We start from the raw sequence: 22,806 nt of genomic DNA on the forward strand, positions 1-22,806 counted from the left end.
GATTTGCATTTCCCTGATGACTAAGGATGTTGAACATTTCTTTAGGTGCTTCTCAGCCATTCGGAGTTGTGATTGAAGCTGTGAATGAGGATCTGGATGAATAGAACTAACCACATACAATGTTTACTTTGAAATTAAATAAGAAAACTGGAATGGTAGAGAAAGCAATGATGCCTTCATGTTATGTGAAGGTGAAATTTAACGTTTGTTATAGATCATGAAGGATGGAAGAAGGAACTAGGAAATGAAATGATGATCTTAATGAGAGCAGCCACAATTTCAAATGGAGCGAAGCGTGTACTAAATATAATAGAGAGATGAGGACAGAAATAAACACACACACACACACACACACACACACACACACACACACACACACAGCTGTGTAAGTAATGTTAATCTCTTCATATTGGTTCTAATGGGGAAGCATTTTCAATCCCATTTTCCATAAAAGGGAACAGATTTAGAGTGATTAAGTCATTTGCCCATGGTTATACAGTCTGATGATTGAGCTCTCTGACACAAAAACCTGCATCCTATCACAATGTATTACATTTCAGGAATTTAGGAACAGCCATAATTGATCACTCTGGTGCCTTTGTTTCTTTTTTGCTAGTATTCTCTGCTGACATCGAAGTCACTGATATTAACTGCCCATGGTAACTAATGCTTCCATTACCCATTCCCTTAAAACCTATGTCACTATCTTGCCTAGACCCTCTCTGAGTGAGCTCAACTGGAGAAACTCTGCCTTCCTTTAGTGAGAGCCAAAACCATGCTGTCCTTACAGTCCATCCCAATTAGGATTTTTTATAGCAATAGACTATATAGCTCCATGAGGAATGGAAGTCACAGTAATGAGTAAAGCAGACCTACAAGTTCCTGTAGTAGAAAACAGAGGAGAGAGATTTTCCAAGGCAGAGAGAAACTTTCCTATAGAAATTATCATAGCAATGGTCATGTTCAGCAGTGTTATTAACATAACCAAAGAAGCAGTCTAGTGCACTTTACATTGTGTGTCCTATGTGGGTTATCTTGGAACCATTTGCAACATGTTTGTATAGGAAAATGCTTCTCAACAGACAAAGTAAAAGGATTATAAGTGAATTCAGGATTCATCCCAGAACCTCATAAATGTGTACTAATGTGCATATAATCTTGAGCAGAATTGTCACTCATCACCAAGAAAAGTATTTTACTAGATATCTAGGCTTTTCATTTCAATCAAGCACTAAATGGGAATTGTATGGCAAATTACATGTGACCTTTAGAGCATGAATTAAATGTCACCTTCATTTTTAATTAATGAGATTGTACAAATAACTAAGGTAGGTAATCTTATTACAATACACAAGATATTTATAATTTTTCAGGTGACTTATAACTCACAGGCAAGTAGATGTTGGAACAATCCCTCATTCCCCGAACTGCTGCAAAGTTCTCTAGTATGCCGATACTCTGCTGAAGGAGTCTTTCCAAGAGTGGTTTAAATGACCCAACTACTGGCCTGTCCAATGCATGAATGCTTTATCTAAGGAAAATGAATCCTCAGGTATATATGCTTTGGATACAGTTTTTAAAAAATCCACTTCTTTCAGAAAGGAATTATCTTGCTTTTTCAGATGTAACTGTATGGAGCCACATAGCCCCAGCAGTGACACACTGAAGGAATGGCGGGAGTCCAACATTTCTGCCTCTGACATAATTTGGGGGAACCTAACTGTGTCAGTAAGTAAAACATGGCAAAGGAACTCACATCTTGAGTCATTTACTGTAAAGGCCTTTATTAACATTTTAAATCAGTTATTGCAACTAAGGTAAGAATTTTGGAAATACAAACTTATACAAGTGATAGCTTTGTTTTAAAGTTCCCCCATTTCAAATATTTATCCATAACTGGGGCTTTTCATTCCTTTCTTTTCATAGACCTGAGTCCCTCTGAAAATTTACACAAACAGAAGAAGGGGACAAGTCAACTGAAAACATTAAATACTAATCAAAATAAAAAACTCTGTTTCTCAACAGATTTCTAACTTGCATTTGTATTCTTTATTCTACTCAAAAAAAAAAAAAAAGATAGGGCTAGACACATATTTTTACATGTAGGGGTTAAATTCTGTACTTTTGTTTTATTTCCTTAGACCTTTATTTGTAAATGTTTTCTCGTAGGAACATTTCTCTGTTCTTACTCTTTACTTCATGTGTGAGCATCTCATAGACTCTATTCACAAGCTTCACATATTTCTGTTCAGTGAAAACATGAAATTTGGGTAAAACTCAAATGTTCTGCTTTATAATAAATATAAAAATCACTGAGTAGCCCCACTTTCTTTCCATTCCTTTCAGTTATAAACATCCTTATCCAAAGCTTTTACCACCCTATCTACCTGTATGTTCTCAAATTCCTTTACAGCCATCAGCACAAAGTCAAACAAATTCTATTTTTTTTGATCAAGCACTATTTTAGTAAGTGATACAGTTGTTAATGAACCTTAGAAATATTTTGCTATAAGCCTTTAAATATATTATTTAAGAGGGATATGACCTTCTACCTGTTACATATTGGGATTATAATATAATGACATTTCTCCCTCCCCTTCCCTTCATGCAAACATTCCCATATATTCATCCTTGCACTCTTAAAATTTGTGGCCTCGTTTCTATTAATCGTGTTATATGCATATATTAAATATTTTAAACTATGCCCAAGTATTCTTTAGAATAGTCGACTTTGAGATATTGTTAACTATACTCATGTATGCATACAGAGACAGAAATCTAAGTATACCAGCTTGCCCTAAAGTTGAATTAAATAGTAAACATGTGAGACGAATATAGTTCAACATAATCATTTGGTGTTTATCAAACATCTAAGCCTTGATTTTGGTTCTTTCCCCTTCCTAAGGTATATTCTGTTATATACGTTCTTTCAGAATTAAAAATCAATTTACTTATTTTTGGTTTACAATTTAATCTTGCCCTATATTTTATGACCTTTGCTTCCTCTTGCTCTCTAAGGACAGGTGGTGTCTGTTACATGGCTAGAAGTTATCCTGATAGGATTTTTTAAGAACCTTTAGATTGGGTACCTATGTCAAGGAGAAGTTGGTTGGTTGGTTGCTTATTTTCAGATGACAATATGGCCACTTATTTATTTTAAATATTTCAGAGGAGTTTGTTTTATTCTATAGTGAACTCAGGGGCTTGAAGTTTGGTTCAATGAAAATAACATGTCTCTAAATTTTCTTTGTACTATTTCACAAAGCAAGTTTTGCTCAGGGTCATAATACCTAGAAGAATAAAGATTTCCCTGGCTTCTTTAAGCTGATATTTTCTATTTATTTTGAATACAGTAATATAATTTTTAGAATACAAAAGTTTTCCAAGATGACTTAGAAATATTTTTTCCTTTCAAAATATTTAATGCTTATAAAAATGCTGTTTTCCCCTTGAAGTTCTTTTTGACTTTGCTGCCACCTAATGGCTAAGACAATAATTAAATTTTTTCTTTTTCTTTTTTCTTTTTCTTAAAAAACAAAACATAACAAACAAACATAAAAACAGAATAAAGACCATGGGAAACAGAGCAAACGTGAAAGTTTCCTTTTTCATACAGTACTTTCTTTATCATTTGTTATTTAAATTCAATAGTTACCATATATGATTCAAATTTCCATTTTTTAATTATGTATCATCATTTTTTGTTACTATCATAGCCTACTTCATATTTTTGAATTAGTTTTTAAAAATAATTACTGTTCTATGCTAGTCTATAATTCCTACCACAAGAGCTGTGCATGTACCCACCTCTACCACATAGCATTAGAGAGGCTGAAAAAATGTTACTTAGTTTCTCCATGTCTTAGCTTTCTGTGATATCAAATATAAATGAAAACATCTGTCTATGGTGTTGGTGTGAAAAAACCTAAAATGATATATTTAAATGTTTTATCATGTATATGATGTTAGTACAAACTACATTGTCAAACTTTTCACATTTAACATATATCTGTTATCTTGAACTTAATCAATGTCAGATTTAAAACCTATCCAATTAGAACTTGAAAGCAATTATCAAATCTCCTAAATTCCTTGTGGGAACCATGGGTGGGCAGTCTAGGTATCTAAGCCGCAGTTGATCAGGTGTTAGTTTTCTGAAAGAAATGCACTGAATGTTCTTTACCAGCTGTGTTTCCCTTCCTCTCAGGAGTGCAGATCACTGCACGGGGAGTATGTTGGGCGAGCCTGTGGTCATGGCCACCCCTATGTGCCAGACGTTCTCTTCTGGTCAGTGATCCTGTTCTTCTCCACAGTTACCATGTCAGCCACCTTGAAGCAGTTCAAGACCAGCCGGTATTTCCCAACCAAGGTATTTCGGTTCAAAGGATTCTAATCCAAATATAAACTAAATATAGTTGTTCTACAATCCTACATGCTCAAGGTGAGGGAAGAATTACCGATGGAATGACATGAACCGTAGAAAGGTCATGAGAGAACTGGCAAGCTAGACGTAGGCCCTGGAATGGGGCTGGGGAGGAAGTCCTTTGTGACATAGATACCAGAGGTAGCACAAGCCCTTCTGCTTTTTCTTCAAACTGAAAGTTTAACACTTCCCTTCCCAGTACAGGTTTGGAAAATCAATGCACATGCCATATTAGTGATTGTGACTGTCTTTCCCTGGGAGCAGTGGGGCCTATTCTAGCCTTACAGAATCTAAGCTAAGCCCGTGTTACACTCTCTAAATGGACAAGCCTTGCACTGTGCACTAGAACACAATTTTCTTTTCTTGTTTTAAGTGCATCAGCCCTTTTCCCTAAGCCACCATGCTGGTATCTGCTTATTTGAGAAAGTAAACAGGGAATCAAACAAGTTCAATATTTAACACTACAACGTAAAAATCTACCCTGAAAAGGGCCAGGATGAGATTTAAGACACACACACACACACACACACACACACACACACACACACACACAGAGTAAGGAAACAAATGTTTTCCAAATTGAAGTAAATATCTCAAAAAATTCTACTTTGATAAATAAGAGAGTTCCTTCCAGAGACCGCTGCTTTTTCTGTCACTATCTTCTTTGTAAAAGATGACAGATTTATCTCCTCCACCTTTCAGCTGAACTATTCTCTGTATTTTGGAATCTAACGACTTTGTTCATGGGTTGCAAAAGCATACTAATAGAAAACAAATATTGTTAATAGTTCTTTAAGAATAACTACTCAAAAATGTCCTTGTAGGGCTTGGGAGATGGCTCAGTCTGTGAAGAGCTTGCTCTATAAGCATCAGAACCTAAACCCAGAGCCCCAGAACCCATGTTAAAGAAAAGAAAAGCTGGGTGTATTGGTCCACACCTGTAACCCCAGAGATCACGGAGAGACTGTAGGGGAAAGAGGTGCATCCTACAGGTGCCTTTGCCTGAGCTATTTGATGACGTTCCAGGCCAATGAGAAATGGGTGCCAATGAACCGTGCACCACTGCACATTGGCTTTCTACAGTGAGAAATGGTTTGAAAACTTGCTTCTATAGAGTTCATTTTAAATCAAGGAAGTTTGAAAATTTTCCCACACCATTGTGTATATTACCAATTGTCATACCTTACATAAAGTAATTAAAACATGCTTCTTTAATAAAAATAGGTAATTTCATTTAGTGGTCCTTTGGATTCATAATGCTAAAATATAACTTGCATGAAAGACTCCTAAAATTCACCTGATTTAGGCCAGACAACTTTATTCTGTGTTCTAAATTTTCACATACTTGGGTTTGTAATGGATACTTTAAATCAATATTTTAAAAAAAAATGACCACCATTATTTCAGTTCAATAAATCTTTATTCTGAAAAGTGTGAATAAGAGACATAGATAAGTATTTAGACTGTAGCATAGCATAGCTGATGATAATATATCATAGTGTGTATATAGCATAACATCACAATAGTATGTCACAATGGTCGTATTCAAGACTGCTCCTGAATATTTCCAGTTATTTACAGCTCCCTCAAAGTAACAGCATTTTCATTATTTTTAGGTTCGATCCATAGTGAGTGATTTTGCAGTTTTTCTTACAATTCTGTGTATGGTTTTAATTGACTATGCCATTGGGATCCCATCGCCAAAACTACAAGTACCAAGTGTTTTCAAGGTGAATTTATCTAGCATGTAACATCTATCTACTTTTTTATTTCTCTGTGTCTAATGGATGGTATCTGTGACCCCAGTACAAGAGATTTTTATGAGAGCATGAACAATATACATTAATAGATTCAGAAATAAATTATTCTCTGGTATTAAAAAGAATAATAAAAATGAAACCTCAAGATTGCTCAAACGTTTCCTATCATCTATTATATTCGGACTAAATGCAAACAATACAACATGCCTAAAAACCAAGGGAGCATTCTGAAACTAAGGAACATGCATTATTGTGAGGCAAACTTCAGAGTGAATAGGGTTTGAAAAACAGATTAAAACTAGGCTTGGGTTGAGTATACCAACCATACTATAAAGGCAGGACAGCCCTTGATGCCAGCAAATTTACTGCCTCAGCCTGTTTTCTCATCTGTCAAACAGACCTAGGGACTTAATCAGAAATCATTTGCTGTCATGATGAATTCCACTGGGACTCATTTCCAGCATCAGCCATGTTTTGAACCTTTCGCTGAGCTTCTGATGTGACTAAGTTTCTCTCTCTCTCTCTCTCTCTCTCTCTCTGTCTCTCTCTCTCTCTCTCTCTCTCTTTCTCTTTCATTTCTCATATAGTAGCCTGGGCACACACCAAAATATTTATATTTATATTACACCAAGATATTTATATGTCTGCTTATGATTCTAAACTAAAAGAAAACTCTGTCTTGTTTCTAGCATAGTTGCAATATGCAATTTTAAATGTAGACAAATTTGCCTACAGTAAATAGTAGGTATTGATGTTACTTATTAATTATAGGTATCGAGGATGATTTTTTAATTAGTCTGCTGGAGTTAAAATTTGACCTCAATTGATTATTAGCCCCGGAGCCTTAGACAACTTACTATGGTACTCTATGCCTCAACTTCATCCTTACAGTGCTGTGAAGAGAAATGGGTTAAAAGATAAGACACTTAGAATGGTGTCCTTAGTTATGTGAATGCTCCATGAGTTCATTACTTAGTGAATGCTCAGCCAATCACTTCATAATTAAGAATTCCCTGTTTATATCTGTATGACTTAGTTTGATTAGGTATTCATCAATCTGGCTACTGATATGTATGCTTAATTTTTGTCTCAGCCTACCAGAGACGACCGTGGCTGGTTTGTTACACCTTTGGGTCCAAATCCATGGTGGACAATCATCGCTGCCATCATCCCAGCCTTACTCTGTACTATCCTGATTTTCATGGACCAGCAGATCACAGCTGTCATCATCAACAGGAAAGAGCACAAGCTAAAGGTATGTATTTAACATCCATTAGAATATAAATAATTCTTATTCAGCTAATAGGAATTGCTGGTCATAGGTTTCGTCTTTATTATGTTAATATTAACATTAATATGTTATATTAATATTAAATGAATATTTGTACAGTATAAAATACTGTTTTCAGGTTTTTAGTTTTTACTGTTTTCTAGGACACTTTGTCTTATGGTGATATGAAAATTTGTTTGCACCAGGCAGTGGTGGCGCACGCCTTTAATCCCTGCACTTGGGAGGCAGAGGCAGGAGGATTTCTGAGTAAGAGGCCAGCCTGGTCTACAGAGTGAATTCCAGGACAGCCAGAGATACACAGAGAAACCCTGTCTTGAAAATACAAAAAAAAAAAAAAAAAAAAAAAAAAAAAAAAAAAAAAGAGAAGAAAGAAAGAAAAAAAATGGTTGCAATATTTGCCTATAAGTCTGAAACCTTAGTTTTAAAGGGGAAAAACGGTTCTAACTTTAGCATTAATTTAGTTAAATATTCAATTCTGGTAAGTAAATACTTACCAACTTGATTTATGTCTGGGATTCCTCTATTCCTGTATTTGATGACAAGTATATTCATTATTACAAGGGAACATATTTCAGATATGTTTCACTAAATTTTATCATTTAAAAATGATTTGTTTGTAATCCTTTTCATACAAACATAGGTAGCTTTTCTTTGGTTCTAGGGGTACATACAGCTCAGGGTCCTAAGTCTGGCATGCCCAGCTCAAATACTTACACAGTGTATGGAGTGCTTGCTTTTTCCCACATAAGAACATCACCTTAAAGACCATACCAACTACATAAATTTGAATTATCATTTCAATAACTATATTTCATTATATTCATGTTTAAGATTGAACTAAAAGACTGACATTTAGGTAGAAAGTAAGATATAAAGTCACTGTTTGACTTTCAAAGAGTAGTTTAGCCTTTGTAAACAGGCAGAAATGTCACTGACTTTGCTCGCCTGTCCATACAGGCTTTTATTAAACTGCTCTAGGTAGAGCTATTTTTAGCCCTTAGCGGAATCATATTTAAAACTCTAGCTATAGATGGAGACTTGCTGAGGTTGGTACCATTCCTTCAATTATTAAATGCCCCTGCTCCTTTCCAGCGACTCATACCTATTCATCACAGGCTCTTGCTCCTCAGTCTTCATACAAATATGTCCTTGACATCTATAGCTGTTCCAAAGTTCCAAATCAACACATTCATTTCCTCCTTTCCACTGAGTACAGTGTTGCTAGCATACAGTAGAACATTCTTCTAGTGTTTTTTCAAAGTACTCAAATAGATAGAACAGAATAAAGAAGTCATCCTTTAGTGTCCAGTCCCTGAAGTAAACACAGGCTATATTACATTATCTCTTTTGTTACATGAATAAATCAGTATGTATTTAACTTTTTAAATATAAATTTTAAATCAGCATGGATTTAGTGAACAACAGACTGGCTTCATCACACTGTCTGTACTCCATAGTAGTCAATATGTCCTCTGCCACTGCATTGTGAGCACTCTACACTCTTTTAGATATAGTGTTCAAAACAGGGTCCCTCTAGCCTAGTCATAATTTAACCACAATAAAACATTATTATTATTATCATTATTATTATTCATAATTATTTGCCTATAGCCATTTTCTCCTGTGTTCCACTATGATATACTCTATTGTTGCTGATTTTCCTTTTGACAACAAAAATATTACTTCTTACAATACCATTTATTAAGAATAATAGTTTGTCCATGACTATTCTCCCTGCCTGTTGAAATTTTTTCAGAGTTTCCTGGCTTTGGCATGAACTTCATGTTGATAAAAAGATGTTCCCTGAGTATATCTCCAAACCACAGGCTAACTATACGTCCAGCCTTTACTAATTTTTTAACTGGAAGTTTTCCACCACCTTGGTTGGAACATCATTCCATGAACTGTGTTCTTTCATTTCTGCACAAGTATGTGGTAGTCAATGCAGCATGTCTCCAACTGCACACCGTCTCTTCGTCATCAGAATCCTGTTATCTTAGATCTCTTCCAAATGTATTATAGAGCTTTTTTTTTTTTTTTTGGCATCTCATTTCCAGAACTAGTCATTTTCGTTTACGTGATATTTTTCATGACATCAAGAAAATGTTTTTACAATGATTTTGTAGTGGTAAATACACAGTAAAACATTGAGCTACTCATACTACCCAACTCATTAATGAGGTAACTTAAATATACCCAAGAACAAGAGAGCATAAATTAGCAAAACTCAAAATCACCCCACTGGTCTTTGTGTCATGCGAACATTAAAGTAGCCACAAAAATAAAAATATGACCAGGAAAATTATTATATATTATATAGATGCACAAATAAATCCATACTCTCTCAAGAATTTATGTTTTCCCTTTAGAATTGCTGGGGGCAGGGTAGGCAAAGATTAACTAAATCCTTTTTAAAGGCATTAAAGACAAAAGCTTGGTTTTGTTTAGAGAATCCTCTGTAAAAGTGGAAATAAAGAGAGACATTATTTTGTAGAAGAGAAAGTTTCTGTTAAGACGCAGCTCTGGGACTTTCTGCATGTTTCTGTAGACAGTTCAGGCTTCTTTTGACATCATTTTTAATAAACAGCAATACAATCCCAGATCACTGGAGCAAATGAATGCATTCGCAGCATTCATTTGGCACCACATTCCCTTGATGACTATGGCATTTGATATGTTCTTTTTTGCCCTCTTTGTCAGCCTGGCTCCTCATGTCAATCTATAGTCTTTTATGTGGTTAACTTGACAGATGCAGGAAATTGCTGCCAAGCTTTGAAATGATTTTTTTCAGCAGTGGCATCTGGGTATCAGATGGTCCTCTTGGCTGGCCTCTTGTCTTGCTGCATGTTGGTTTTAGTGGGGTCTGGTGTAGCATCACCTGTTGCTATGCTCCCTCTTCCTCCCATATGTCCATTTCCCATGATTCAAGGATGAATGTGAGAATAAAAGCTACAGTTCTGTCTTTATTTTAAAAAAAAAACCTACAGAAATATGTTACAAGGTGCAGAGGTCTCTCTCTGACAAAGGATACTTTCCTTTCGCTGGCATGCCTAATCAGCTAATAATTTGTTTGCAACGAACAAGTTTTTAAAAGCATTTTAAAAGAAAGGCAAGAAGAAGGATGCTGATTAATGAGTGGAAATGTCAGAACTGCTTTATCTCCGTTGGTTTGCATTAAGTCAAATTGTTCTTATTGTGCAGCATAATTAAGGGAAATCATGTATTCATTTTAAACATGGAATTGTTCTCTCTGAAATAATTATCTTGCCTACTTTCAGAAATCCCAAATTCCACTGTTTACATTTATATATTTAAAAAAACAATAAGAACTATAGGCAATTATTTTTATGAGGAAGACTTTCTTTTCTCCATATTATTAAATTTAGTGAATATGGATGGTTAGATAGTAAGGGTGTGCTAAAACGGCAATATTGAAAAGGGAGTGGGTTCCGTCATCTTTTTTCCTTGGGTCCCCTGGCACTTCTCATAAATACAAATTCACTTTTGGTAGTACTGCAAATTTAAAACAATTCTAGAGGCACAGTTGCATTGAATCCCCTCGGATGCAGGAATTTGGGTAGATTCTAATTCACACTCTGGCTTGCACTCCCTAGAACAAAGCACTCCTGTAACTGCTTCAGGCACTGCTCTTTAAAGACTTGAGTTTTATGCTCTTAACTTATAGCTTACAAAATGTTTTGCTGAAGTCTTTTTCTTATGCATGTTTGAGTATGCTGATGCCAGGATGGCTTTCCATTTTCTAGATTTCCCTGCATATTTTATTCTCACTACCAGGACAAATGTAACTGCTCTATTTATTTTATAATTACAACTATTACATTGGATTTTTAAGATGTATTTAAAGAATATATGTTTCCTTCTTTTAAAAAAGCCATTCTACTCAGGAGGCAGAGGTGAGAGGATTGTCCATGAGTTCAAGGCCAGGCTTGTGTCTATAATGAATTGTAGGACAGTTAGGCTACATAATGAATCCCTGTATAAAAAGAAAAAGGAAGACAGAGAGAGAGAGAGAGAGAGAGAGAGAGAGAGAGAGAGAGAGAGAGAGAGAGAGAGAGAGAGAAAGAGAGAGAAAGATAAAAGAATTTTAGTTTGTAACTTCTATTGATTGTCTCTTGCCTGTTAATAATTAGGCTAAGAAACTATGGAAAATACTGAGAAATGATTTGATATTATCTGTCCTTAAACTTGGATTTTTTTTTTTTATAATGGAACCTAACATGCACTTGGGATTTATGATAGAGCAGACACTATTCTGAATCACTTCTGGAATCAAATAATTAAATTATCACAACCTAATGAGATACCTATTACTGACATTATCAACTTCTCTCAGCTAGGAAAAGGCCCAAGAGATTTACCTACAGCCATTGTTGAGCCTTTATTTTGTGTGTGTGTGTGTAAATTTTCATTTTTAAATTGAATATAGATTCTTCTATCATATAATATGTCTGACCACAGTTTCCCTTCCCTCCGCTCCTCCCAGATCCACCCTCCACCTCCATTTGCTCTTCAGAAAAAACAGGCTTCCGAGAGATAACAGTCAAAAAAAAGGGAAAACAAACTACAATAAGACAAGGCAAAGCCCTTATATAGAGGCTGGATGACGCAACCCAAAAGAAGAAAAAGAGCTCCAAAAAGCTGACAAAAGAGCCAGAGATACACCTGCTCCCACTGTTAGGAGTCCCACTAAGCTAACAGCCATAGCATATACACAGAGGACCTGGTGCAGAGCCACACAGGCCCAGTGCTTCCTGTCATTTAAACCCAGCAATGAACTTCCAGAACATACACTTTTAGTCATTATGTTGCATGGGCTTCCACAAAGTAGTACTGAAAATAATAAGTAAGAGCCAAGTTACAACATAAGTCAAGATTTTTGCCACCTCTGTGGACAACAGTGCGCTTCAGCATCTTTGAGTTGTCAGAGATCTACCCAATCAGCCAATTGAGAGCAGTCTCTGAACACCCTGGCACCCACTTTGCTTACTTAATTTTCTACTTCATTTGAGTCCAGGATAGTGATAGTGGCGTGTGATTACAGAGGAGGCAGAAACACAAAGGTCGTTGTTTCAAGGGATGGCTGGAGTCTCTAGCTGTTGAAAAGGAAACAAAATGAGAATAAGGTCACAGGGCACTGAGATCAAAGTGAGAATAAATAAGAGAAGTCGGGCTCTGTGATATTATATTTTCCAATAAGACATCATCCCTGAAACGAGACAGTGTTGGAGACAGTATCTGAGAAGTTAGCTGCGGAGCATCTGCTAAGAAGGGCCTCTCAGGATTGTCAGGAAGGGGTTTCTATTCTCAAGCAAGCCAAGTCGCTGTGCGGGTGACACCATTGCTTTCTCTTTCTTTTGTGTCTTTAACAGAAAGGTTGTGGCTATCACCTGGATCTGCTAATGGTGGCGGTCATGCTTGGGGTGTGCTCCATTATGGGCCTGCCGTGGTTTGTGGCTGCCACAGTCCTCTCCATTACTCATGTCAACAGCCTCAAGCTGGAATCAGAGTGCTCTGCTCCAGGAGAACAACCCAAATTTCTCGGCATTCGGGAACAGAGGGTGACTGGGCTCATGATTTTTATTCTTATGGGTTCATCCGTTTTCATGACCAGCATTCTGAAGGTAACAAAAGCACCCCTTATGAGTGAGAGAAAGAATTCATATGTTTAAGATACCATTTTAATATAGGCATCAATATTTAAATATCACATAGCATGAGATAAAAGTGATAATTTTAAAAAATATTTATATAATTCTCCTTTACCGATGATAAATGAAAATTTGTCCAGTGTTTTAGAATCCTGAAGAACTTGAAAATATAATTTTGTTATGCTTTCTGGCAGTAACAATTTTGATTTGTAATTTATATTTTGAAGGCCTCACAAAGCACAGCATTAGTAATTTCTACACTTAAGATTTGAATTAAATTTCAACAGTGATAGAGACTGATCATTTTTGTAATATAATTCTGGAAGATTAATCTTACAGCATCTTAGCTACATTATATATTATCATTCATTTGATAGCTAAAAATATTAAATAATAATTGAATTGTTTAATTTATACAACTTCTTGTATTTAATCATTGATAACTCATATTTCTGTTACATAACTTATAGAATAGAGGATAAAATGAGCTAACCCAATAAAGAAAATTTGAACAATTCACCTGTTAACAAATATTTGCCACAATGAAGGAGCAAATTGTAAAAGTAAAACTTTACTCCTTATCTTTAATCCAAATATCTTACTATTTTAAAGGATAATGTAAATTGTCTTTAAAGTGACTAATCATCAATGTTTATTGTGACTTGATAGAGCTTCCTGTAGCATTTCTTAGGAATCATGCAGGTTTCAGAGTAAGTTAAGTTCTTACAGCTACACTATTGTTATCATCTCCTTTTAGATTGGAGTAACTAAAGTGCAGGCAGCATAAGTAACTGCTTAGTGTTATAAGTATAAACATGCTAAATACAGCTTGAAGTTATGACTTCTGATTCTGAACTATATTCTAGCATGCTTCCAACTGTCCTTTCCTCTCTCTAATAACTGCAATACTGAATGGCCATGTGTTAGAAATTAATGTCCAACATTCTTCTAATCATTCTCTTACAGTTTATCCCCATGCCAGTGTTATATGGAGTGTTTCTTTATATGGGTGCTTCATCTCTCAAAGGAATTCAGGTAAATTGCTTCACTCTTACAGACATGTCTGCTGTGACTTAAGGTATAGATGCTGAGTCACGTGACAGCAAGGCTCATCTGAGGACAGGCTTTCCAACCACATGTAAATTTTATGAAAATGGCCAGAATTGTAGGATTCTAAATGCTAAGTGCTAAAGAGGATTCTCTGCTAAGTGAACATTCTCTCATTTATGTGCAACATACTCCAAACATGAGTAACCTTAAATTACTTTGTGCATGTGTTTGTATTCTTATGTGTGTGCATGCACATACTCGAGTGCATTTATGTGTGTGCACAAGCACATGCGTGCTTGAAGGGAGAATGTATGTATGTGTGGAGGCCAGAGGATACCAGTGGAATTCACTACCTTAGAGTGGCTGGCCAGTGATTCCAGGAATGTTCCTGTTTTCTCAGAAGCAGGATTACCGTCAGGTACCACCATGTCTGGCTTTATTATGTGAGCTGTGAGGAGCTAAACTCAGTCTTCATGCTTGTATGGCAAGCACTTTGCCAGTCGAGTTGCTGTTTACCATAAATATATTAAAACTGAAAAGTTTGGGTTTAACCACCTTTTAGAAAATGAATTAAATTTATTTCAAAATATATACAAATGCCATTTTTTAATACCTATCAAGCCATGTTTATGGGACCTATGTATAACAAAAGAAAAATACCTCATGCAAAAGACAAATAATTTCTTCAAAAGAAAGTGTTGCATGCAACATATACTGTTAAATGTTGGAAAGAGGCAATTTCCCAACAGCAACAAAGTACAGCACATTTGCTGAAAATTCATAGTAAAAATGATCACAAAAGAGACATGGCAAAACGATTATAATACAGAGGAGAGGAAAACCGGCCATGTGTTTACAAAGCTCTGAGCTGGAGTTGGATCAAACACTCAAGGTAGAAAAATAAACATAATTTGTCAAGAGAGTAATATCCTCCCTATTTTTCTTTTCCTTTGATGTTTATTTTTCTTCTATTAAAATTGCACAATGAAATTATTTTGAAAATTAGGCTATGATAAAGGCATAACACAAGGAACATTTAAATGTAGGGAAAGTATGATTTAAATGTCATTTGGATAAATATTTTAGGTTTTGTGTTAGTTTTATTTTTGGTGCCTAAGATGTTAATATGTAATTTCATAGGCAAAGCAAGAAATATCTATTATCTCAATATTTTCAAGTCATGAATCTGGAAGATTAGCTGTGTAGTTCTCGGACAAAAATCTTTCTTCTGGTTGATAAGGATTGTCAGCATCTGGAGATTTGATAGGGTTATAAGATCATCTGCAAAATGCCTTAAAACACAGCTGGGGGCAAGAGGCATTATTGGCTCCTCTCCTTTTCTTATACTTCAGAATATTCACATTGGAGTTTTCTTCTTTGGAGTGAGAAAGACAAATGTGTTGGGGTGGGAGAGGGAGAGAGGCAGACAAAGACAGACAGAGACTGCCTTTTTGGTTTACTCTCCAAAAACCACAGGTGGTCTGTCTTTTGGCTTTTCTGTTGGTTCAAAGTGAGCCACCAAGTCCATTGTGTGCAAGAGGAAGGAAGTTAGACTTCACTTGAAGAGAGTCAAAGGATGTGTAGACAGATGTCTAAGCCTCCATGGGTGCACTCTGAATCTTTGAGGGCTACTGGCATATTCTTTCTGCTGATTTCCTTTAGGATGCTATTACAATTTGACCAGTGAGTGGTCCCACCAAATTAATGACCAGAGTTTTTATGAACCAAGAGGGCTTATTGTATTTCTGTAACTGAAGTACATGAATACTTAAGACAGGAAAGATTTACTTTGACTCATGGTTTCAGGAGATTTCAGGCCTTCATAGCAGGGAAACTCTGGTAGAGTATTTCTGTCCCACCAGTAGGAATATGTGGTAATGGTTGGTCACAAGGCAGCAAACCAGAAATCAGAGAAGGTGGTGCTTGAACTATTGGCTGAATGTAACTTTTAAAGGCCTGGCCCCAGAGTCCTTTTGATACACCCAACCATTTACTAAAGGTTCCATAACCTCCTAAAGCAGTGCCACTACTGGAGATCAAGTGTTCCAAACATGACCCTGAGGGGCCTGTTAACATGGAGATAGAGGGTAGACTTGCTGCACAATGTAAGAATATAGGAAGCTGTCAATGGCTGGAAGAAGTTAAAAAAATTGTTCTCTCCTTGTCCAGAGGGATCAGAGTCCTGCCAAAATGTTGATTTTGGACTTCTGACCTCTACAACTAGATAATAGATTTTTTTTCTTTATTGCATTAAACCAAAATGCTGCAGTGATTTGTTCTGCAGCCTTCAGAAATGAATACAGATGTCTACTTAAATGTACCTTTGAATGGGCTCGGTTTTTAACAACAGCATTCAGCCAGAACACTTCAGTCACTTCAGAAGATACTAGGAGGCTTATTTATGGTATGGATCTTTTTAAACTAAAAATAATAGGAAGTGCAGCATTTACTATGGCATGACTACTGTACCTACTGATCAGAACATAGAGAGGAATTAGTTCCTGGCTGAGGAATAAGAAGCTCCATGTGTCTGTCCAAGGAAATTGACCAGCTGCCTTTGGACTTTGAGAAAAGCAACGTCTGACCTAGGGACATTGTCATAGTTGAGGTAAAATGTCAACATGAAGCTGTTGGAGACACTGAAATACACAACGTCTAGGGATTCTATGTCTCTAGGAGAGGAAGGGATGATAGAGAACTGTTGTGTTTTAAAATTTTGCTCAAGTGAGATTTAACATGCTCATATAAAGTATCATATATACAGTGTGTTTCAATAGAATTAGTTTAGTAAAAGTTTTCATCTATTTGTTTTTTGGTTTTTTATTTTGTTTTGTTTTTGTTTTTGATTTTTTTTTTTTTGCCTTTGGCAAAAGTTTCAATGAGTAGTGATTTCATCTGTAAGTAGAAAGAAAGCATTTATTATTAGGCCTCAGGCTCACATAAATATAACAGCAGGAATTTTTAAAACAAAATGAAATAATTGTGGGTAGATTCTGACAGATTTTTTTTCTAATTCTAGTCAAATGATATTTTTACCTACATAGTTTAAAATTAAACAAAAATGTTAAGTTTTAGAATTATTAGGGGTGTGATCCTTTTAAATGGAATTGTGAGAGCATCAAAGTCCTCAAGTCAAGTTTCATGAGTATTAAATCACAATAACGAAATAGAAAGCCAAGGCACACTTTGACAGGTCTCACACTGAGAAACAGAACTAGTAGAAATTTAAGTGAACAGTTGAAATTCCTATTGGGAACTGAAGCTAACAGAATGGGAAGATATTGCATGTTGCTATTTGGATATGATGAAAGCCAAATACAAATCTTTGAATATATTTATCACAATCATTATTCCTGTAGTAATGATAAACAAAGCAAGTACGTTAGCCATCTATGTTAGATATTTCAAGGAGCATTCTACTTTGTTACCAAGCAAATTGGAGGATTCTTTATGGCACCTGGCTTTTTGACACTATATAGGAACTTACTATGTAGGCTTCTCACTGTGAAATATGGCAGAAAAAACAGATCACAATGTTCTCATGAATGCTGTTTCTGTATTCAAATATATAACCACATCTATATTCATTCCAACATTTCAGGGATCCAAAGTGAAGCAAATGTGCCACTTAAACAATAACAATTGAAGCACCCACTCACTGCAGCACACTTATGCAACACACAACTCCCTACCCAGAAGGCTAGGTGGGAGAATTCTATAGGAATATTCAGTTGTAAGCTAAAGGGTTTTATTTCTTCCCTATTCTTCTTCCCTTGTGCACAAATTGTATCTATTTAATAGTTCCTAAAATTTAGAGATAGCTATAAAGTAGAAAACACACACACACACACACACACACACACACACACAGGTGAGCCAAGAATGAAGATTGAATTTAGTGCTGTCATGGGTTTCATCAAATAATTTTGGGAAGTTATGAATGAATATTAATGGATGAAGTAATGTGCATAGTATTATAATTTAGATAACAAGAGCAGTTTGCCAGACATTGACAAAGCACCAATGCGAAGATGGATTTATGTTGTTTGATGTCCTATCACACTGATCCCATATAAAACTGGGTTTTTACAAAGCAGGATGCTCTAACCCTGACACAGGGCACTTGTTTATCTTCATAGTAAATTCTGAAATATTTGATATAGTACCTGATACTTTTCTTATGGTAGCTAAGGAATCTTTCATTTACCAATGTTCTTTTAAAGAGCATGGATTATTTTATCATAAGGAACTTTAAGGTATAGAATAATGACTGACAGTGATCAAAACCATTGTTTTCTAAATAATCACTTCTTATTGTATTATTGTATTGTATTGTATCTTAGTGTACTGTAGATAAAAAAAATTGCCTAAAGATTAAACAAGTGGTTGACACAAAATAAAACTAATGCATAGTAAAATTAATTATTCAATAAAATGTGTTGAAGTAAAATTTTATGGAAATGTAGTTTATAAAATAAATATAATTATTTTATCTACTACTATGACAAAATTGAAATAGAGATAATACATTGATCATACTGGATCCATCTATATATTAAACTGGTCCAAATAAGATAGTATGTATTCATGTATGTAGTTGTATTGATATGTGTTATATGTATGAATTTGTGCAGGTATGGGTGCAGGTGCATATGCCTATGTATGCACAGGTTCACATGCATATGTGTGTGTGTGTATGTGTGTGTGTGTGAGAGAGAGAGAGAGAGAGAGAGAGAGAGAGAGAGAGAGAGAGGGAAAGAGAGAGAGAGAGTGCTTGTGAAGGCTATCCGTCAGTGTTTGGGCATCTTCCCCATTCACTTGCTGCCTTGTTTTCTGAGATAAGATCTCTTAGTGAACCTAGAGCTCATAGATTTGCTAGACTGAATGTATGCATCTTTTAAATGGGTGCAGGAGATCTGAAATCAGACCCTCACAATTGCACTAAGGGCTTTGCTTAGTAAACTCCCTCCCTAGCCCCCAAGTAAAATAACTTCAATAAAATATAATACAACAGATTGGTAACGAAAATATAGGTAGTCCAAATGTTCATCGTAATGATATGTATGATTCTAAAAGCAGTATCAAATCTTTTGTTGGGGATCAAAGGGGCAAAGTTAAAACAGCAGGACTCAGTAAGGAAGGAATTCAAGGCCCAGCTCCAAGCTGTAGAGCTTGGAGGAGACTGAGGCAGAGAGCAAGTCTGAGAGTACTGAGGACATGAAAGCTAAAGCCCTCTCCAGAACAGAAAGCACACCAAGCATGAGAGGCCAGAAGGTTAATATCTGGGGCAAAAGAGAGATTATGATGTTATAAGCAGGAAGAGGGTGATTTTGTTTTGCCTGTCAGGGTGCTGGTTCTCAAGGTAGCAAAATGTAGCATTGGCTTTTCCTTTCAAATGACACCCTGTTATAATATTAAGGAAAGTATAACATATAACATAGTATTCAATAAATAATAGCTCAAACTATCCTGCAATTTCCACAACTATGTCATTTGAACCTAATATTTTGGAAAATACTAACTATCTAATTGGCCTACAGTTCCTGTTGTCCTGTTCTCGGATGCAATCTACTGTCTGTTTAATCTTTTAGTTATTTGATAGAATAAAGCTCTTCTGGATGCCAGCCAAACACCAACCAGATTTCATCTATCTGAGGCATGTGCCCCTCCGAAAAGTCCATCTCTTCACAGTCATTCAGATGAGTTGTCTCGGCCTTCTGTGGATAATCAAAGTTTCAAGAGCTGCTATTGTCTTTCCTATGATGGTATGAAATATCCCTCAACTGTTTTTTGTGTCGCTAATTTTGGGGAAGCACATGAACTAAAACTGCAACAGTAGAGAGGCCTAGAGTCACTTTCAGTTACTAGAAAAGCTAGTATAAACTTGGGCACTAAAATAAGTATTTGCATGTCTCTGGTTTCATCTAAGGTTGTTTGTTGTTTTGTTTTGGCCATCCATAATGTAGTAGTTAACTGAAAGTAGGATGGAAATTTTAAATTTAAAAAATTAGCTTGAGGTATACTAAAAATCAGGGGGATATTTAAAATGAAATTTAATTGAATGTTTCAAACAAATTTCCAAAATATTAAAAAGTATAGTCAATTTGAATGACTATACATAATTCAAAAACTATTAACATAAGAATCTTCTAATGTTCACTTATCATGGTTCAAGCTTTTAATTATGTATTTAGGGACTTGTAATCAAATATATTTTATAGCTTAAAAGTTTCTTTCAAATGCCTTCAACACTGAATAAAATATTACATTTCACTCGAGTGTTTTGAGAAGAAGGGAATGAAAGATCAGGCCATGCTTTACACACATGAATTTTCAATTCTTACTTTTATATCAGCTCTAATAAGACTGGTCTGTATCTATATTTTCTTTCTTTGTTTTTTGTTGTTTTGTTTTGTATTTTAAACTGCTTGACTGTTTTCTTCAGGTGTTGGCACTAGTGTTTGTGAGAAAATTGATGGACTTCTTGTTTACCAAGCGGGAACTTAGCTGGCTCGATGATTTAATGCCTGAGAGTAAAAAGAAGAAACTTGAAGATGCTGAGAAAGAAGTAAGTCACAATAAAATCGGTACTTCATTCAAGAGATAAGAATAATAGTAGCCCTTTGCAAAACTAACTTTTTGCATTTTTTCATTAAATGATGATTATCAAATACCATTTGGAAGATTGGAAAAAGATTTGGAAGTTTAATGTTTAAAATTATAGCGGAAGGGGGGGGAGATCTTACCTGAGTAAGTTAACCATACAAGAAATATGCAAATTCCTCTATATAGTTATTTTCCAAATTATAAGGCTTATTTTTCAGAGTTCCTGATCATGGATGGGAGAAAATTACTGATGTGTAACTGTTTCTGAGTTACAGTCATGTAACTATTGCCTTTTGATTGACTATGTTTGAAACAGAAACAATGTGATACCTCACTGTTAGTGTTTTTCATGCTAACAGGTTTGAATCCGTAGATTTAACTAAAATGGTTATCCTTAAGACATACAAAATATTTAAGAGGGAAAAAATTGACCTGATTTGCTTCTAAGATAATCCAAGCTTTAAAACGTATTTGAGCGTGCTTTGCTTTAGCCATCTTCCAAGGCTACTGATTTAGCCTATTCTGTTCATAAGAGAAAAAGATGAGATGTGAGTTTTATGAAACATACAAAGCTCATATGTCCACCTGGGTCTTTTAAAAACTACTTAATCATATCACTATTAAAGTACATAAAAGCCACAAGGAATGTAAATAAAATAATGATGCATTCAACATTTGTTAACTGAGTAAGTGAGCCCAAAGATCAAAAAACAGGAAACCAAAATTTTGATGTATAAATGAAATGAATAAAACATTTTAGAATTGTGCATTTTTTCCAGTATTGTTTTCATGGGTGTTTACTAAAAGGATTCAGCCTCTTTTCTATAGAATATTTTTGGATCATACATGTATTTCTTTTCTCCTGCAGGTAATTTTATCTATAAATATGAAGAGTTTGGGTTTTGCTCAGTCATTTAGATAGGCCAAATTGGACCATAAATCTTGATGAGATTTTAGCTAAAAACATTCTACAAACATGGCTCTATAGCATGTGGTTGATAGTCCCTTTCTCCATGGTATTCACATTTAGAGACAGCACAATGCTATATCTTCATTCTGTATGAATGTTTCAATTTTCCAAAATGTTGTAAAAGGCATATATAGAATCATCCTTCTAATAATGTTAGTGAAGCATTAAAATATTGTTTAACTATTATTGTTTCTTTACTTTTCTGTTTACTATACTCAACTAAGCAATAGAAATCTTCTTAAAATAACACTTTAACAATCCATACATGGTTTATTAAAATTTATTCCACCTGACATTTTTTCCAAGGTTAAAAGTTTGAAGTGAAGTAATTTAGAAGACAAAATTTATTGCCCATGACTTTTCTCCATCTTCCAAGTAATTATAGCTCCAAGCTTACTCATCTAGTAATGGACACACTATGTTTTCTTTATTGTCTTACTCTTATTTCCTATCAAACATTTTTGCTGTATCCGGTACAAGTAGAATATATAGAAAATGGTCGAAGCACCGTCTTCCATAGACTACCATCCCTTTCATAGGATATTCCTAAAGCCATTCTCAGCATGAAAACTTCTTAGAATTTTATTTCTCTTAATAGTTGGAAAGTGCTTCAGGAAAATGCTGTGTAATCTCCTGTGCTATCTTATTTTCTCTAGAACCATAGAAAGACACTATTGGATTCTCTTGTTTGTTCATGGCATTGTAGAGAATAAGTTGACAATGACCATAAATGTATTAGACCTTGCCACTGAAACTTTTCACAGTGGTACCTAGCTAACAGGTTTAACTGAGATATGATTATTGCTAATAGAATTAGCCACTCCTGTTGCCCATAAGTACTGACATTGGCATACGTTTATTTGCACTTATACATGTGTGTGTATCATGGATGCATTTGGGGAATTTATTAACCTACCTGTGACCTTGGACAGAGTTTCTAACCATTTTCCATCATTTCACACTCTGCCTTACTGCACTCTGATTATGTTTACTGGGTTTTTTTTTAACTTGAAAGTAAATAGTTTAAGAGTAGCTCA

The 22,806-nt window shown here is 35.3% G+C and overlaps 1 protein-coding gene across 22 annotated transcripts in view; it reads left to right on the top strand.

The window, feature by feature from the left end:
* Positions 1 to 22,806, top strand: part of Slc4a10 (solute carrier family 4 member 10) — a 432,277-nt gene that overhangs the window by 386,547 nt on the left and 22,924 nt on the right. For all 22 annotated transcript variants that reach the window (XM_031370397.1, XM_031370402.1, XM_031370408.1 and 19 more), the window contains 8 exons: positions 1,623 to 1,728; positions 4,208 to 4,369; positions 6,040 to 6,153; positions 7,277 to 7,438; positions 12,865 to 13,116; positions 14,110 to 14,178; positions 19,785 to 19,958; positions 20,639 to 20,761. In XM_031370397.1, coding sequence (XP_031226257.1) covers positions 1,623 to 1,728; positions 4,208 to 4,369; positions 6,040 to 6,153; positions 7,277 to 7,438; positions 12,865 to 13,116; positions 14,110 to 14,178; positions 19,785 to 19,958; positions 20,639 to 20,761 — 1,162 coding nt within the window. The remainder of the gene's footprint in view (positions 1 to 1,622; positions 1,729 to 4,207; positions 4,370 to 6,039; positions 6,154 to 7,276; positions 7,439 to 12,864; positions 13,117 to 14,109; positions 14,179 to 19,784; positions 19,959 to 20,638; positions 20,762 to 22,806) is intronic.

This window comes from Mastomys coucha, unplaced genomic scaffold (assembly GCF_008632895.1).
Source record: "Mastomys coucha isolate ucsf_1 unplaced genomic scaffold, UCSF_Mcou_1 pScaffold15, whole genome shotgun sequence".
In the NCBI taxonomy this organism is placed as follows: Eukaryota; Metazoa; Chordata; class Mammalia; order Rodentia; family Muridae; genus Mastomys; species Mastomys coucha.